This window comes from Phalacrocorax aristotelis, chromosome 16, assembly GCF_949628215.1.
Source record: "Phalacrocorax aristotelis chromosome 16, bGulAri2.1, whole genome shotgun sequence".
Taxonomy (NCBI): domain Eukaryota; kingdom Metazoa; phylum Chordata; class Aves; order Suliformes; family Phalacrocoracidae; genus Phalacrocorax; species Phalacrocorax aristotelis.
The window spans coordinates 1,414,039-1,431,858 of NC_134291.1; the positions used below are offsets into that span (position 1 = coordinate 1,414,039).

General features: G+C 48.8%; 1 protein-coding gene across 4 annotated transcripts in view; it reads right to left on the bottom strand.

Annotated features, from left to right (window-relative positions):
• Positions 1–17,820, bottom strand: part of MYOCD (myocardin) — a 119,491-nt gene that overhangs the window by 15,998 nt on the left and 85,673 nt on the right. For all 4 annotated transcript variants that reach the window (XM_075111105.1, XM_075111109.1, XM_075111108.1 and 1 more), the window contains exons 2-4: positions 11,537–11,602; positions 6,444–6,499; positions 1,789–1,864 (exon numbers count right to left, since the gene is read on the bottom strand). In XM_075111105.1, the coding sequence (XP_074967206.1) occupies positions 1,789–1,864; positions 6,444–6,499; positions 11,537–11,602 (198 nt within the window). The remainder of the gene's footprint in view (positions 1–1,788; positions 1,865–6,443; positions 6,500–11,536; positions 11,603–17,820) is intronic.

Below are 17,820 nucleotides of genomic sequence, written 5' to 3' on the forward strand. Positions count from 1 at the left end.
ACAGTGTTTGACAACTGGAGAAAATGGCTTACACTGGAAGATCAAAAGCTGAGTCTCTGGGAATGGACATTTGGAGGTGGTGTGAATACAGTGCTCCAGGCCTTCAGGGGAAATATGAGCCAGAGAGGAGCATAACAAAGGCAATGAGATCTGGAAGCCACAACCCTACCAAACCCAGCTGAGAAGTCCCCAGTTATTGAGTAGGGACAGAAGAGTAGCCAATTAAACAGAAAGATTTCCTGAACAAAGGTGATTTGGCTCCTCTGGTGACACGGACATGAACAGTGAGGGAGTGGGATTCTAAACTATACTATGTCGATACCCTCGGGGGTCTAAAGTAAGAAAGGCTGCATCTAGGTTGTGCTGTCTTCAAAGACTGGATGCTCTTCTAGAAGAGATACTGTAGGTAACACAAGATACAGTGCTTGATACCAGGGATGGTCATGAGAGCTGTTCTAGGGTCACTTCTGGCCTCAGACCCTATAGGGCAGTGAACACACATGAGCTCCATGAGAAGGTGTGTCTGTAAGGCATTTAGATGATGCAAAGTGTCTCAGTTGGCCGATTCCTATCACCCCTAGGCCCTGCTATGAACCAAATGGACACATAAGTCCATGATATGCCAGGGCACACCTCCATGAAATGCAGGGCACAATGGGCAGAAGTGTGAGCAGAGGCTCCAGACAAGAGGTGTGTGTGGGGCAGCGCAGCCAGCTGCTCAATACCCGTCCAGGCACTCTCTGCTCCACCGCTCCTCTGACTGGGCTGTCTGTCCCTGTCCCTGCCCAGTGACTGCAGCTGCCTCCACATCTGGTTTACAGCTCCTGGCCCCCAACTCCAATCTGTATTGCTTCTATTTTTTAACCTAACGGAAAGACATTTTCCACCTGTATAAAAAGCAATGGTGCTAGCTCATTTCAGGGATGGAGACCCAAGGGAAAAGCAAGGCAGTGCCAGTGATCCGGCATGGGCCCCAGCTCAGCCCTCCTGCGTGCCAGAGGGAAACGCAGTACAGACTTCATCCGTGCTGAGAGCAGAGGCCAGCATTTACAGTTGCCAGAGTGATCTGCTTCTTCCAGGTGACTGACAGGGCTCAAAGGAAGAGGCTGCACGTCCCCCTGTCTCTAAGGAGCTCATTATCTCTTGAGATTAGGAGGAACACCGCAGAGTTCTGCTGTCCGTAATGGGATTCAGCGGAGCTGTGCTAGCCCTCTGGTTGGGAGGGGACACCAGGATGGGAGAGGGGGGAGCTGCTGTGGCTCACAGACTAATAGCAGGGCTCACCCTTTCCATACGGCTGTGCATGGGTCATTGGCTGCATCACCATGAATTGTCACACAGAATATCCAGAATTATGGCAAAACAAATGCTGTCCAGCTTTGGGAGGGTATTGCAACCCCCTGCTGCAGGGGTTTCATCTCCCTGGATAACAAATGCCCTGGGTATGCTTTTCATGAGGATTAGACATCAGCACCTCTGTCTAACAGCTGTTCTCTACCCCGCAGTCCTCTAGAGCATCTTATACCAGTCCCTGCTAGAGATGAGACAAAGATTAGATGGCCTTGGCTCTGCTTCTGTCAGGGAATAAATGTGTGTCCTGGCTCCTGAAGGCCAGGTCTGGACTGAATTTCATACAACGTATGTCCCATTTGAGTCTGCCTCTCATGAGCAGCTGGACAAAGATAATCATGATGAGAGTTTGGAAGGGAACCCACATGGGGCAGGACAGACATGAGTCACAAGGCACGAGACACAAGGAGTAAGAGGGAGAAGCTCAGGCAGTCTTACCTTGTAAAATGTGCATATTGACCAGGTCTGATCGCTCAGGCCTGCTTCTGATCTTGTGCTTGAGATAATCTTCAGTCTGCAGAACACAAATGCAGAGAGTTACCTGGCTAGAGCAGCAATAAGGTATAGAGAGCATCTGCCCCTGTGCCATTCTCATGGTTCTTTTGGATTTATTACAAGCTGGGTTGAATGACCTCCTAAATGACTTTTGTTTTTTTCACCCAGACACTAGCTTGTTCTTGGGCAGAAGCTCTTCAGAAAGGGAACAATGTGCATGGAACTGCTGACCTTTTACTATACTGACTTCTAAGCTGTCTTCTTTCCAATTTCCCTTGGGCTTCTGATGCCTGAAGTATTATGAGAGCTCATAGGAAGGATGAGATCTATTCACTGGGAGTGGTGGTTCTGCTCCTAGCTTAGCATACCATGTCATCTTTGAGAGCTGCACCAAGGCAGCTCCAGATCATACTCTTGGTAATAGGTTCTGTGGGAAGCCTGGCACTCTGGGGTGAGATATAAGGCTCAGCAGGTCATGAGGATACCCAGACTCTTTACCCAGGCCAGCCAGGAGGCTTAGTCTTCCTGCAGTCCTGCAGCTCCTTGTGCTCTGTGGTTCCTCATCCCAGCTATGATGTGGGGTTGGGAAAATCCACTTTACAAATCACTGCAGCTGAGTTTGTGATAAACTTGGTCCTGGAGCTTTGTGCCAACTCTCTCATGGCTTTAGAAACAGAAAGGCATGCAGAGGTACAACGCCATCCGTTAAGGCCAAGGAAGTCAGTGTTGAGGGCAGATGACCTTGAGAATACAAATATAATCTTATCCCCTGGTGAAGAAAAGCTAGAGGACAACTTGGATTAATTTTTAGCTGTTTGCTAAGTTGAGATACAAGAAGAAATAGTACAAAAAATGTACATAGTTCAAAGAGGTTAAAATGTTAAGGATAAATATAAAAGAATAGTACAAGCAGCTGGAGCAAAACTGAAAAACCCGCAGTACAAAATGCACAGGATCATGAGAAAAAGATTTTATAAAGACTTCTGTAGCCAGGACGAGGCAATGGAAAGTGCTGTCTGCATTCCATAAACAGGAGAAATAATTGTGCATGCTGCTGAGATGGCTACAGGATTTAATGCCTTTTTAAATCACCCTCACTAAAAAGATAAATGGCTATTTATCAATCAGATGACTGAGCCAAGAACCTTCAGCAACAAAAGAGAAGGAACTCCAGTTTTCAGGTAGAGAACAGGTTGGAGTATACTCAGTTAAGTTAAATGTTCCCAAACAGTTTGAGACAGATACACAAGGCTAGAGTAAGAGCAACTATCTGAGGGTCTCCAAGAAACTGGGCAAGGGAGAGCATAATTCCTTGCTTTAGAAGAGATGGAGGGAAGAAAACCAGGAAATTATAAACCAGTCAGCAAGGTGATGGACCATGTAATCAACAATCTATATAAATGGATTTTGAAGATAGCAAGTAGGTGAGTAACAGCCAGGACATCAAGAACAAGCCATATCACACCAATGTAATTTCCTTCTATGGAGAGATGACAGGTTTCTGTTACAGGAATAAACAAAGAATGTCATGTAGCTTGACTTTAAGCATATTTTGACATTATCTCACATGGCTTTCTTATATGCAAGCCAGAGAAATCTGATCTGGATAAGACTAACATAAAAATGTAGTATAACTGTGGGTCACCAGAGGAATTAGGAATGGCTCACAGTCTACACAGAAACAGGAGAATATATTAAATCCATGTTACACAGCAATTTTTCCTACTAGTCAATATGTTCATTAATGCCTTGGATGACAGAAGACATACTCCTTAACTCTGAATTATTCAAGGCTAGTGGATTACAATGCAACATGATTTGGAGTAAATGAAGTAATCTGAAATATATTTGATACAATTTCAAGAAGGACATTTGGAAAGGACTGCATTCAGGTCACAGTTAACCACAGCTAAGACAGTTGATTAAGCACAGGAGTGAATGAAGACTTAATCCACCAGAGATGCCTCTGTAGTGGTCACTGGGCAGTGGCCTTAGGCAGAAATTAGTTACTCCATAAATAGAGAAAAAAATATAAAGGGCTCTGGAGAACCTAGTGATCAGCATCTGAACCACAACCCCAGACCAGCAGGGATGACAGGAGACACAGCAAAGGATGTCAGATGGGCATTAGGAACAGCAAGGCCCCGTTCTGTGCCCTGCACCTGAAAGGGTCTGTGGGAAGCATCTGAACGACAGCTACAGAAATCGTTACTGAGCCAGAGATAAATGAGGAGGGGCTGAAGGGAGGGGAGGACAGTCAGTCCTCAGGTGAGATGGCTATAGGGAAACAGGATGTAAAATACTTTAAAAGGTGCTACAAGAAAAAAGATAAATGGTTCTGCATGCACATGCATATAGGCGAAAAAGTAATGGGCTTAAACTTCAACAGAACAGTTTGGGTTGAGAGTCAGGGGGCTCTTGCCGACAGCACAGGTTAGAGAGCACTGCAGCAGGTTGCTGGAGGTGGGATGTCCATAGGTGGTCACACATTCACCAGGAATGACCCGGACGGGGCTGTTCTGCTCTGGGGCAGAGGCACGACAGCTGTCCCCACAGTACCTCCCTGCCATGCTTGCTGGGCTTCTGGGGATAAGTGCTAAAGCCCTGCTCAGCCAGACTGCCTCAGGAAAGTCAGCCTGCTCTCTGTCCTCCAATCCAGCAATCTATTACAGGACATTGACTTCAAAGTCTGCTGCACTGGCCTCATGCCAGCGTCTAACATAGCCAGTGACATGTTTAAACAAATAATAGACATTTTATTTACTGAAGTCTTTACAATTCCTTCCCCTTCCCCCCCCCTTCCCCCCCCCCCCCCCATATTTTTCCCCAGCTTATTTTCACCAGCGCAATCCCTTGTTTGGACCACATGTAGGTCTGCCTGGTCCCCGTGCCAGGCCAGAGCAAGCTGGTGTCTGCACCTGAGTGCAGTTAAATTGACCTAACACATTTCCAGCTAACCCTCAGATCAGGTCCTGTCTTAGCCTAAGCTTGAATTGCTGTCCTACAGATGTGGCATTGCTTGTGCTGAACCCAGCATTCACACTGTGTTAGCCTGACTTTCTGCTGTGATTTCAGCTGCTTTTGACCTTTGCTGTTTATAAGCTGCATTTGTGTCACTGGGGTGCAAATGGTGGAGAAAGACTTCAGATGTGGGATTTTTTAGCATCAGCTGAAGCAGAAGAGCTTTCGAAACACATGAAAGCAGTTATTGTTATCTGCTTTCTGTTTGCAGAACATGAGTTTGGAGGAATATCTGCTAAACAACAAATGCCATTGACTAATTATCTGGAAACAGCCGCTGCTCTTTCTCTGTCACAGCTCTAAGCAGGGCATCCTTGCAAAGGATTATGTTTGTTATGGGCTCTGCTCATTAGTGTCTTTGCTCTAAAAATGCATGCAGTTTGGGATAGACTAGACCATCCTTCCCTTTTCCCCAGGCAACTAGCCAGTGAAAGCTTTTGAAGAGAAAGACAAAGAGACACAAATGTATACTTAAACTGTAAAATATGTGACACTTCAAGGATACTTTGTGTTGCTTGAAATTCTGTAAGCATACTAATTTTTCAGAGTCATATTGTGTTTCTTATGCTAGCCATTTATTACTGCAAGAGACTTGGGGCAAGTAATTTAGAGTGTGTTTAAGTTCAGAAGAGCACTTCTCCATATTTCACAATCATTCTTCCTTGCAAAGGCCCTTTTCCATGTGAGCGCGAGCACGTTTTGTAGATTAATGGAACAAACTCTTGTGTTCAAGCAAAACCTGCATGACTGATCATTCCCTTTTTCATGGACATCCCTCCAGCTTGTCAAGGCTGGATGGTGGGCGCTTAGAAAACCAGTGTGATTTCCCAAAAAGTGATTGCATCCCAGAGTTTTGATGTGTTCTGGAAATGGCTACTTATCTTATCTCTGCCTTCCGCAATATTTAGGGAAGCCTGAGTGCAGTTAGATAATGGGGCCGGTGGGAGCCTAGCCCACTTAGCTCCTTGGACGCTGTGTGTTTAATGGCCAAGCTGCGCTGCCGAGCTAAAAGCCAGGCTCCTGCCTGATGACAAGTGTGAGCTGCCTGGGGACTTGCCCCAGGTGACAAGGGGCATCTGCATTCCTCCAGCACGCTTGCTAAATAGGTTCCCTCAGTCTTTGCTGCTGGCCCTGCTCTAACCCTGCTGACTTGAGCAGGGGTGGAGAGCAACCAGCACAGCCAGCAACGGGCTGTGGTCCTGGCCCGGAGAGGAAAACATTTCAGCTGGTTGGACATTTACTGGAAGGACTGCCAATGCCATGCTCAACTATGCCCTGCCCACAGTCTCTTGTAAAGCCCAGGGGCTGTTGTGAAACCCCATAGCTCAGGGCACAGATGGCCCCTCTGCCCATTTAAAACTTCCCTGCTTGGAGAAGGGTGCTCCAGAGCATTTGTGAACCCTGGTTTGGCCCCACCGTGACTGGAAGCAGGGGAAATGCCCTGACCCTCATTCTCAGCCACAGGGCTGGATGGAGAATGCCAGAGGAGGGGACAGTGGTGGAAGGTGCTTTCAAACCCCACAACTCATGCAAAGCGAGCCCACGTGTTCCCTCATTGGGATGGCTGCAGGAGTTACCTTGGCTCGCTCCAGACTTTTTCGCTGTTCATGGAATGCGGATGGGCTTTTCAGTGCTGCAACAGGAAAGAAAGAGGAGCAGTCAGCACAGGAGCGGAAGCAAGCAGCCACCAGGATATTCAGCAACAGCATTTTAATGAGTGCTATAAAAATAGCAACACAAACTAGCCGTTCTCTTTATTGCACTAACTAAAAATAACTCAGGAAAGCTCTGGGAAATCCCGTGCTCTCAGCCAGTCCATGGCAAAAGAGCGGGGGGGGCGGAGAGCACAGGGAGCGCAGGAGGCACATGGGCAGGGAAGGGGGTGCAGGCTTTGAAATGTAGTGCTCTGTGGGACACGTCAGAGATCAGATGTGGCTTTTCCCTGGAGTGCTTTTGGCAGGTCGTGGAAGGCACCGCAGCCCCAGGAGACTGATCTGGGAACAGCAACAACATGAGGGGGGACCTCACCTACAAGTAAAACCTGCAAGTGACTGAGCCTTGAGGCCAGCAGCAAAACTGAAAAGACTTGCCTCGCCCCTTGGGCTCATGTAAGTGCTGCCTCCAGTGAGGGCTTTTCAAGGCAAGGCCCCGGAGCTGTAGTACTTAGTCCCTCTTCTCTCGCTGCCTCCCCCTCCGTCCCTCACTGGACATTTGTCCTGTCCCCTGCCCACAAGCGCCTGTGTGACATGGGGCCTCCTGGGCAGGCAGCTGCTCGGCCGGGTACCAGGCAGCAGACCATGCCAGTGATCCCTGGCTCTTGGACCAGTGAACACCAGTCCCGTGGAGAAGTCTGTGTTGGAGTCATGGAGAACCTTGTACATCTCCTTGTTTACTCTGGTTCAGTAGAAAGAGGAGCAGAATTTGCATGGTGAAGGGGTTAATATTTCTTGAACCTGCAAAAATTCTTTTCTGTCTGTGTAAGCAGGCAAAATTAACTGTTCCCATTGGGACAGGGAAGGGGAAAGTGTCCTGACCCACAAAAACAGTCTGCTACAACTCTTTATTTGGCAACAGGAATTCCCTTTCCATCTTCTGAATGGGATTCAACAAGGACAAAACTATTTTCACACAGGACCTGTTATCCTCCATCGGTCTAGAGGAGGATGAAGAGAAGACTGGGGGACAGCCCGGAAATATATGGGGGCCCTTTGAATTGGCTTTAGTAGGCAACACCAGGGCAACCCCCATAACTTCCAGTGAATCACAGTAAAACACAGAAGGCACATTCCTGCTCCTAGCATTTGGAAAGCAGACATACAGGCAAGCTAGCGTTACCGTGCCATGCTCCAGTGAGCAGCCATGAGGACTTGTGACAGCTGGTTTAATCATAAGCAAAATAAAATGGTGTGTACGAGAAAACGAAGTTAGCAAGAGAGATGACTTTTACAGCCCTGCTCACTGTGAAGTACTGAAGTTGGAAGTGTGCTCTGGGCATTGACCAAACGCTGTGCCATTAAAGAGGAAAATGTTGCAGAATTTAGTCATTTACCAAGATTTTTGGAGGAATTATGTGGATGCTGCAGCTTGTATTAGTCTGCAAAACAAATAAAGACATCGCTAGCACTGGTTATTCGACAACTTGTCAGGGGATGACATGTCAGCTTGAAATGGCTGAGGGTCTGGCAGCGATAGGGCAGAGTAGCTGTGCTTGGTGTTGGTGGTCTTGGGTCTATTGCCTCTAAGGTTTGAGTGAGAGGATGAGTCGGTGGCTGCATACAGCAAGAGGGTCTTTACTTCAAGCACAGCTATTTCTGCAGCCCATCACAGTAGGGGGAACCTTGCCTTGAGGAAGCCTTAATCCTGCAATCTGCCTCCCCTTCCTTTTGGGCGAGCAGGGTCTGGCTGGGTCCACGGCAAGTGCCTGTGCAGGGTTTGAAGAAGGGGTCCTAAAGCCTGCCCTTCTGCAAGTGACCCCACAGGGATGCTCTTGATTTAAAATGCTTTTGCTGGGTCTGTACCAGTTTCACTAGGACAATAAAACTGCATGTGGTGTTGCATGAACTGGAAACTTCCTACCCAGTGAGGCTGAAGAATGGGGCAGGCTCCACTTTCACCTGTACTCCTGTGCATCAGGAGTATGACTGTGCCTCAACGAAACTGGATCTCCCCTTGCTTTCAAAGGCTTCTCCAGACACAGAATCACAGGGCTGAAGGGACCCAGAGGTTTCTCTTGCCTACCATTCTGCACCTGTCTTTATTTGCAGAGCCTTTTTTGGTAGTGTTGATTGTTTTGCCAGCCGGTTGTTCAGTTTGCAACCTGAAAACATCTGACAGTCAGAGTCCAGCTTTGAACCTGAAGTCTTGTGTGGTGCTACTGCCTTTTTTGCACCTGAGCATCCTCCTTTAGGCCTTTTCCTGCCTTCTCCAGTGGTGGGACCATCTGAAGGTTTCACATTTCTTAGAGGAGCATCCAAGGGAGTGTGAACAGAGCTCAGGTATGCAATTGCATGAATCTTTTCCAATCAAACCAAACTCAGACTGGGCTTTGGTAAGGACATCTGTCTCACTGCACTATGCTCAGGTAACACTCATACTTCTCCTCGCAGTATTCTCTTGGACACCAAAAACCAGCCAGCTTCTTAGGACTTGCTCCGATGTTTCACACTTATGGTGCTATAGGTGCACCTCAGCAGGCTCTGCATATAGTCATCAACCCTGCCTTCCTATAAGGTTTTCTATAAGCCCTCAAAGATTTTATCCAATGCTGTTCTGTTACTCTGACTTTCCATCACTTTTTCTGGTCTCTGTATAAAATGGATCAGTTAGAAAAACAAAGTATTTTTCTGTCCTGGGATTATATCAGCAGAAGATGTATGCAAAGTGTTGAAAACAATCTTTAAGGAAACTCTGATGTGCAATGTGGGATCAAGAGAATGTTCCAAGCCTGGTACCAAACCTGACTCTCACCATAGAGACAAGCAGTGTCTGTCTTTTCTCTCTCTGGAAGGGTTATTCTCAACCACTGTGGTTTACAACCATCTGGATTAATTTCTCGCCCTCCTGCAATGCACGTGAACTGAAATCCTGTCCCAGTGCATCTCCTAGAGCCCACCTCATCTGCTGGTCCTTGGAGGCAACAGGGCATGGGGAGCTATGGTTAAACAAAGGCTTGTTTTTCAGAAGGTATGACTGCACATGCCCAAACCATGGGGAAGCTGGCTGTGGCTCCCATGTATTAAATGCTAACATCTGACACTTCCTCCTGAGGTCAAATTCAGCAGTTAAAATCTGCATGTTTGTTTCTATAATGGCAAAAGCGCCTTTTCTTATATTGCTTTCAGTGAGTGTGCTCAAGCTTCTCAGAATGGTTGTCTTGGACAGAAACCAGACTGCAGAATTTCAGCCCAGAAGTTGGGACTGCAGAGAAGCTGTAGGTAACAGGAAAATACCCTTCAGCTGCCATCAAATAACTTGAGCCTAGCATGTGGTCTGCAATGTGTAAGGTTTTAAATGTTAGGTGCCATCTGTAAAAGCACAGCCTCATGCACTGGGCCCTGCAGAGCAGCGTCAGGGACGCAAACCTCTCACTTGGCACTGCCACTCATACGCGGGGTGTCCTGCACCTTGTCTGAGTGTGCCCACTTTTACAGAGTGGACTTAGCTGTTCAGGAGACTTTAGACATATTTCTGGTCACTGAATGTATTGCCACTGCTTGCAATGCTATCACAAATGTCATAATATTTTGCTTAAAGCTCCAGCTCCTAGAGTCCTGTGATTAAAATGCTTGCACTTTGGTGGCAGGCAGTATGAACTCTGAATGCTTAAAGAAATAAACAGAAGAAAAATGAAAAGAACCTGCATTTATGAGTCTTAAAACCATGTGATCTTTTTGACAGTACTGATTTCTGTCATCTTGCTCAAGTTTTCTTAATGTATGATGTTGGCAATAGTGTACTGAAAAGGTGCCTGTTGCTGGTTACCTTGCCATGGTCTTTCAGGGAGGCAGCTGCATGAGGAGGGCAGAGGGACAGGCAGGGTGCAGCAAGCAGTGCCAGAGCCATGCTCTTAGCGAGTTGTTGTTCTGCAGTTTAGACAAGAGCTGCATCACAGTCTTCGAGGTTAGCCAGAAGAGACGAAAGCGACACAGCCTTTGGAAAGTTGTGATCTTAGCTGTGAACTCAAGGGGCCTTTGATACGATAGAAAGGATAATCCACTACCTGGGTCCCAGATAATCAGAGAGTCATGCACATGGAGCCTGAGGCTAGGTCAGGATGGAGTTATCCATCGAGCAGGGCTGAGCTCCCAACATCATTTCTCCAGTGGTGCTACAGGTTTCATGATACACCTGCAGGTGCAGAAGGGGATCGTTTTTGTTCATTTACATTTTGGGCTTTAGGATCTGCCTTTCTGATGCTGAATGTTTACATGATAGTCCTGGCCTGGAGCTTGTCCTTCAGGCTTGAACACCATGTTGGCAAGGATGAATGCGGTCAGAGAATGAAAAACACAGACAGCAGCAGTCATTTGGCAGTCTGCAGCAGACAGGCCCAGGTGTACATTGGCCTCAAGTGTACACTGACATTTTTGCCCTGTGGGTTCCTGGCTGGGCAGAGGCACAGATCTGGGTATGTCTCACTCGCCCAGGGGCTGCCTCTCGTGCTGGGGCCAAGGCAGTTACCCACTGCTTCCTTCTTCCACAGCCTCCTGGGATGAGCCCTCTTTACCTCTTTCACGTTCAGTGGGTCTGATCCTGCCACAGAGGTTCCTGACTTTTACAGGAGGACGTGAGATTCTCTGCTCTTGCCTACATACAGAGCTTTGAGAGTCTTCTGCTTGGAGTTGGATGTGCTTGTCCTGCTACAGTGACCTCTGGGACAGGGAGCTATGCAGCTGAACTCTAAGGTGGTGTAAGCTAAGCATCTCTCCTGACTTCAGTTTGAGCAGCGGCATTATAATCTGTGTGGCAAATGCTAGACACCATTGTACGGCACACAGGACCATAATATTTCTACAGGGCAGGAAGCAGAGTCCCACCTTGGTAGCAATCTGCTCAGAGCTGAGTGGGTCTAAGCAGGCAGCTGGTGCCACACAGTGCCCCAGCAGTGCCCAAGAGGAACACAGCCCCTCTGAGCCAGGAGTGGGTGAAAAAGGCAGAACAAGGTACTCACGTGGCATGATGCCTTGGTCTGCCAGCTGCTCACGGGTTCTTCTCTGCTGAAGCCGTAGCTGTAAAACTGTGTGAGAGAGAGAGTGTCAAGAAAAGATGCAGGATTTTCCAAAGGTACTAATGCCTCTACCAAGGGATGATGTGGCACAGAGACCTGTCACTGATCCCTGCTGCTGCTGGACCAGCCTGGGTGCAGCAGCACGCTCCAAGCCAAGAAGGACTGCCAGGGAGGAGCTGAACTGACCCAGATCTCACTTTTGCAGACAGATGAGCAGGGCAGGGCTGGTCCTGGTGCAGGCAGTACCCTGGCACCTGGGACAGACCGATCCCTGCCTGACACCTGTAATGGCAGCCTCAGGCGACCATGGCTTCATCTCAAAGAGTTGCTCAGAGAGACAGTCCATGTGTGGGGAAAGGGTGCTGGCTGGAAGGGAGGCTGGGTTTGAATGACCAGCACTACCTCCTGCAGCTGGATATTGCCACCCTGTATTCTGGGAGGGTGAAGGACATGTTAAAAGACAAGCAAGTAGAGTAAGGTCCAGATGTTTTTGAAAGAAATTACAAATATGATAAATACTTTGTCCATAAAGGTCTTTTGTGCTTCTTTGTTTATTAGATAGCCCCCATGGCTTCATGTTCCATGGATTTATTGCCACTGGTTCCTGCTTCCCAAACACAACCGAAACATGAAAGCAAAGTGAGTTCTGCACAGTGGTGCTGGCCATAGAGTAACCATGCAGAAGATTTTGACATTATGACATGTATTTTGGCCACATCCAAGTATCTGTATGCGCTTCAAGATTTAAGATGTGTATGTGTCTAGGTTTTTGGTTGCTTTTTAGGTTTGTTCAGGCATAAGGACAAAAATGAAGAACACTCAAAATGGCTAAGAGGTTTCCAAGAGAAGTCAAGCATCTTGATGACATGAGGGGGAGCTGTATATCTAAAATGGGGTTATGGAGAAGATAGTCCTAGACTTCCCTCAGGGGAGCATGGCGATAGCAGAAGAGGCAATGGTCACAAGTTGCAGCAAGAGAAATTCTGTTTGGTAATAACCAATCAGAGAAAAAAAGTCACCGTGAGAGTGGTGGAGGCCAAGAACAGGGGCCCAGAGATGCTGTGGGATATCCATCCTGGAGATGATCAGGCCTTTCCTGGAGAACATCCTGAGCAACCTGATCTAATTTTGAATTTGACCCTACTTTGAATGGGAGGTTGGAGTAGAGACTTCCACAGGTCCTTTCTGTCCTAAACTTGTATACAGTTCTGTATTTTGGTGCGTGAACCTGTGACTGTGTCCATGACATTTGGTGCGGAAGCCAGACTAGCTCCCATAATTACTCCAGAAGTCTTTAAACTTCTGCTTAAAGCAGAAGTTGGTAAGGTCCTCAGACCTGCCTGGGCCATCTCTGTCCTTGGTCACCCAGGAACACCATGAGTGTAAAAGAAACATTCAGTGTGTGCTGAGAGCAGAAAGGATGAAGCCGAGAGTCAGGGCAAAAGCACCTGCCACTGCCACTGATATTGCATGAAAGCTGCCACCTTGCAGGGACACCATCTAAGCCACTGGGAGTTTATGGCTTCCAGAAGGTTTTTAAGCCTATAGATACTGCATATTTTTCAGTATTAGAATAAGCCACTTCGCCAGGACCCTTGCACAGCTCACGGCTGATGACTACCCTTGGGCTGAGCCCTTGCTACCAGGAGATTTGACCCAAATGCCACTGGCACTACTACACTAGGTCTCCTGATACCTCTGAAACTGGGAGGTCCTCCACCACCGCAGCACTGTGGGTTGAGTAGAACTTTTCAACTCCATCACCATCCTGAGGGTCTGGCAGCACATTTCTAGCCCTGCAAGGCTTGGCACTGGATGCGATATGCTTACCGTACCAAGGGACACGTAGATAATGGGGTGAGGAGAGATTAGTGCCCTGTCTGTATGAACCCACTGCTCCAAGGACCTGCAATCTCCAGAATACCTTCCTTTTGGAAATAATCCACTGACAGACGGGAATGAACCACTGGTCAGCGTCACTAAGTGGCATCTATTGAAGAGGAGACTCCTGGACACACCTCTCAATATTTACAGCATGCAAAGACAACCCACCATACACTGCAGACTTGTGCAAGACTACAGACCTCTGTGTGTCCCAGGACTGCACAAGTTAGATCGTCTCCTCACTCATGTAATCCTGCCTGTACTTTGAGTTAGTAACATATTCTACACCTTTGTTTTTGCAAATTTGGCTTCAAGATAGACACTAGTGTCACAAGGCAAAACATAAAGCTCGTTTCCGTATTCCAGGAAACTCAGTACAGCTTGCCACAAGGACATATCTCTTCCAGCAGTCACAGTATAGCTGCATGCATATCTCCTGCCTACCAACACAGTCCCAAGCTGCCCTGAGAGAGCTGGTGTTGAAAGGGGGAGAAACAGAAAAAACAGCCTTTTTATCCTTGTGAGCAACCTGCTGAGCTCTGCCAACAGTTCATGGCTACAGTGTGACATGGGCTGGACCTGAATAATAATCCCTTCCAGAGGAGTCCCAGAGCACAAGGCTCTCTGAGATGCCGTTGCTTGTGACTTTTCCATGTCCTCTGTGCAAACCGTGTCTCACATTCAAGGCCTCATGTGGGACAATGATCTGCTGCCAAACTCCAGCACTTCTTAGGACACCACAGATAGATTCTTGCTGTGAGGGGAACACATAGCCTTCAGTACCTGGTAAAGTCTGCATGCATACTGTTCCCCTTATGCCAGCATGAAGCTGGTGGCTAGAAGTCACTGTCAAACCTTGCTTCCAGCGAAGTCTGTAGCCCTCCATTGCCCCATGGCACCACCCTCAGTGGATGCTGGTTCTACCCATGGACATGTATTTAGACCCCTACACTGTAGGTATCTACATCTAACCCAGTTATCTGCATTCCCTTCACCGGAGTCACCCTCCCAGTCAGTCCATGCTTTAGGAATGCCTTTCTTCCTCAACTATATATATATGGTAACTCTGTCATGGTAGGTATCTTACACTGGCTGAGGTGGACCCCAGTTTCTCTCTGTAAGGCCTTCTTTGTGACTAGTCACGGTACTGAGGAACCATGCAGAGCTTTGCACTTTCTCTGAGGAAAAGGTGCATCTTTATGGAACAGGGGAGCTAAGGGAGGTTGGAGGCTGTCCAAGAACGGTTCTCCACTCTCCTACGTCCTGGTCCAGTGTCCCTGGACAGGCCACGCTGCCTTTCTCTCGCTGCCCACAGCAGCGCCTGGCCCGCACCGAGGCCGGCCCCGCGCCTGGGCCTGCCCTCGCTGCCACCTCCTGCTGCGGCGCCCGCAGCCCTTTTGCCCGGGGGCTCGGGCCTCCCCTTGCCGCGGGAGGGGCCGGGCAGCGCCAGGCAGGAGGGGGCCCGGCTGCTGCCCGGCCCCAAAGGCTTGCCAAAGCCGGCCTGGCAAAGCAAGGCAGCAACAGGCACAGCGGGGCCGGGGGCGCAGGGGTAAGCCCGCAGCAGCTCCACTCCCGGGCTGCCTTCCAGAGGCGGAGGGCTCTGAGGCTCAGCACACCCACCTCCTGCGCCTATTCCTAGGAAAAATCCCATTCCCTAAAGGTCATCCCAGTTAGGCTTTGACCTGTCATCCCAGTTAGGCTTTGTCCTCGAACATTGTGTGAACTTTCTTCAGAGAGAGAGAGAAGGCAAGAGTTGACGTTGTCTGCTGCCCAGTCCTGGTTACAGGAGCATGACTGAAGGAGCACAGCTCACTGCAAGGAGAAGGACAGTCCCCGCCCCAAGGAAGAAAGGATCCCCCTGGGGTCCCCGGTGGAGGCCAGCACCCCAGCCCCTCTGACAGCTCAGTGAAACCCTCCCAGTATCTGGCATCGCCCAGAAGGGACTGTGGAAAGACCCACTCCAGGGAGCCTGAGACCAAGAAAGCAGCAGGGGGCTGATGACGCCAGGGAATGAGTTGCTTTGCAAAGAGCAGGATGGGTGTGTGCGTGGCTGTGTGTGTGATAAACAGCCATTGGTCATAGAATCATAGAATGCCCTGAGCTGGAAGGGACCCACAAGGACCATCGAGCCCAGCTCCCATCCCTGCACAGGACACCCCAAATTCACACCGTGTCTCTGAGGGCCTTGTCCAAGTGCATCTGGAATATGGCCAGGCTGGTGCTGTGATGCCTCCCTGGGGAGCCTGTTCCAGAGCTCCACCACACTCGGGGGGAAGAGCCTTTCCCTAATGCCCAGCCTAACCCTCCCCTGGCACATCTCCCTGCCGTTCCCTCGGGGCCTGGCGTTGGTCACCAGAGAGCAGAGACCGGCCCTGCCCCTCCTCCTCCCCTTGGGAGGGAGCTGCAGAGCGCCATGAGGGCTGCCCTCGGCCTCCTCTGCTCCAGCTGAACAACCCAAGGGACTTCAGCCGCTCCTCGCATGGTTTCCCCTCTAAACCCCTCACCAACTCTGTGGACCTCCTCTGGACACTCTCCAGTAGCTTTGGATCCCTAATATACTGTGGCGCCCAGAACTGCACATCTGTCTTAAACTGAGACAATTTACACAAAACATCCCATCATCAAATGGGATAGCAAAGACTTCTAGAGTCACACGCAACACCCTGTGAAGGACGCAGCGGCCTGCCCCATCTAGCTGTAAAATATTCCAAATGAGGATGCTCTATCACATCCCTGCACAGCTCCCATGTGTGCCAAAGTTTTTGCACCATTTCACTCCAACTTCCGACACAGCCAGGCCAAGTGATACACAACATCCACGTGAGCAAGCCGATGCTATCAATCAGATGACTGTGCATTCAAGCCCACATTCTCTGCTTCTTCTGCTTGTTTCACAGCCCTTCTTAACAGATAAATAATTTAGCAGCCTTAGGATGCAGTCAGCTGTCAGCCAGGCCTGTTTAGAGAAAAAGGAGATGTTACAAATTCCCTTGAACCATGGCTTGGAAGGTGATGATGATTTCCAGTGTGGTGGCTATAAGATTCAGTATATGCCTTGATGCAAGAAATGCCAGAAACACATATAGGTTTCACTGCTGCACCTCTCCCTTTGCTGGGCTGCAGGACCAGCACTCAGGAACCCAGATTTCCCAGATCCTACTGCCTTCCACCAAACAGTGCACAATCCAGGGGAGCCTACCCTGTCACAGCTCCAGCTAACAGCCTCTCCTATGTCTCCTGCGCTAAGCACTGCAGACAGACAGACCATCACAGAGGGGACCTGATATTATTCAATGATAACTTTGTGCAGAGAGAAAAGGTCTCCAAATTGTTTTTTATGCTAAGAGGCATAAAGGCTGTGCCCCAGCAGTGACATGAGCTGTTCTGAGCGTGAGAGCTAAGCTCTTCCATTGGTGAGTGGCTACAGGCAGGCCACGTAACCTCCCTAGGATGATCAACCAAGCATTGTTCATCTTGGGCAATGATGAGTTTACAGACTTCCTGGCCCATTCTTAAGCCACAGGACAAGGAATAAAAGCTTATCCAGTCTTGTCTGTTCAGGGCAAGCTGACAGAAAATGTGAGGACAGGCATGTGCAAATGCTGGTCATTTCCACGAGCAGCCCAAGCTCCACGGCTGAAGCAGTTATTTCTGCCACTGAATATTCATCCAGATCTGGTTCTCCTCATGCAATAGGATGCATGTCTTGACTTCCAACTGTCATCTCTATGGAATTCCAAATCCTGTTGCAAACCATCTGAAGAAACATAGCTGTGAACAGCGACAGACAACAACACTGAACATCCCTGCAGGAAGAGGTAAAGCAGCCACTAATTTTGGCAGCCTCTGAGTCAGTGCTGTAACTGCAGCTCGGTGGATGCCAGCTTAAGGCTTGCGCCTTTACCTTACAACCAACAATGCCTAAAAACAGGGCTAGAGGAGCCCATGGCACCATCCAAACAACCACTATTTAGCTGCTTCTTGAAGGGGACCTGAAATCCGTTGACGCTGTGTCTGACCCCATCTGCATTCCTGTCCTCTTCCTTTGCTATGTGTCTGGAGGTCTGAGCTCTGAGTCCTGCCTGTGACTCACTTAGAAGATGCTGTCACCCGCCATGTATGGGATTTTTTTTTCCTGAATATTCTTATTTTTCAAGGGACTGCTTTGCTAACACTTCAGAGGAACAGTCATGTTACAAAGAGTGAAGGCTGGAGTACTTCTGCTGAGACAATCTTATTCCCACACCCCCAGCACCCCTGTTGTCCATTTGCACCAGCCTGGATGGTGAGCAGTAGCCCCAAGGGAGCAGCCATGCACACTGGTCACCCTGTGGTTCCAAGCT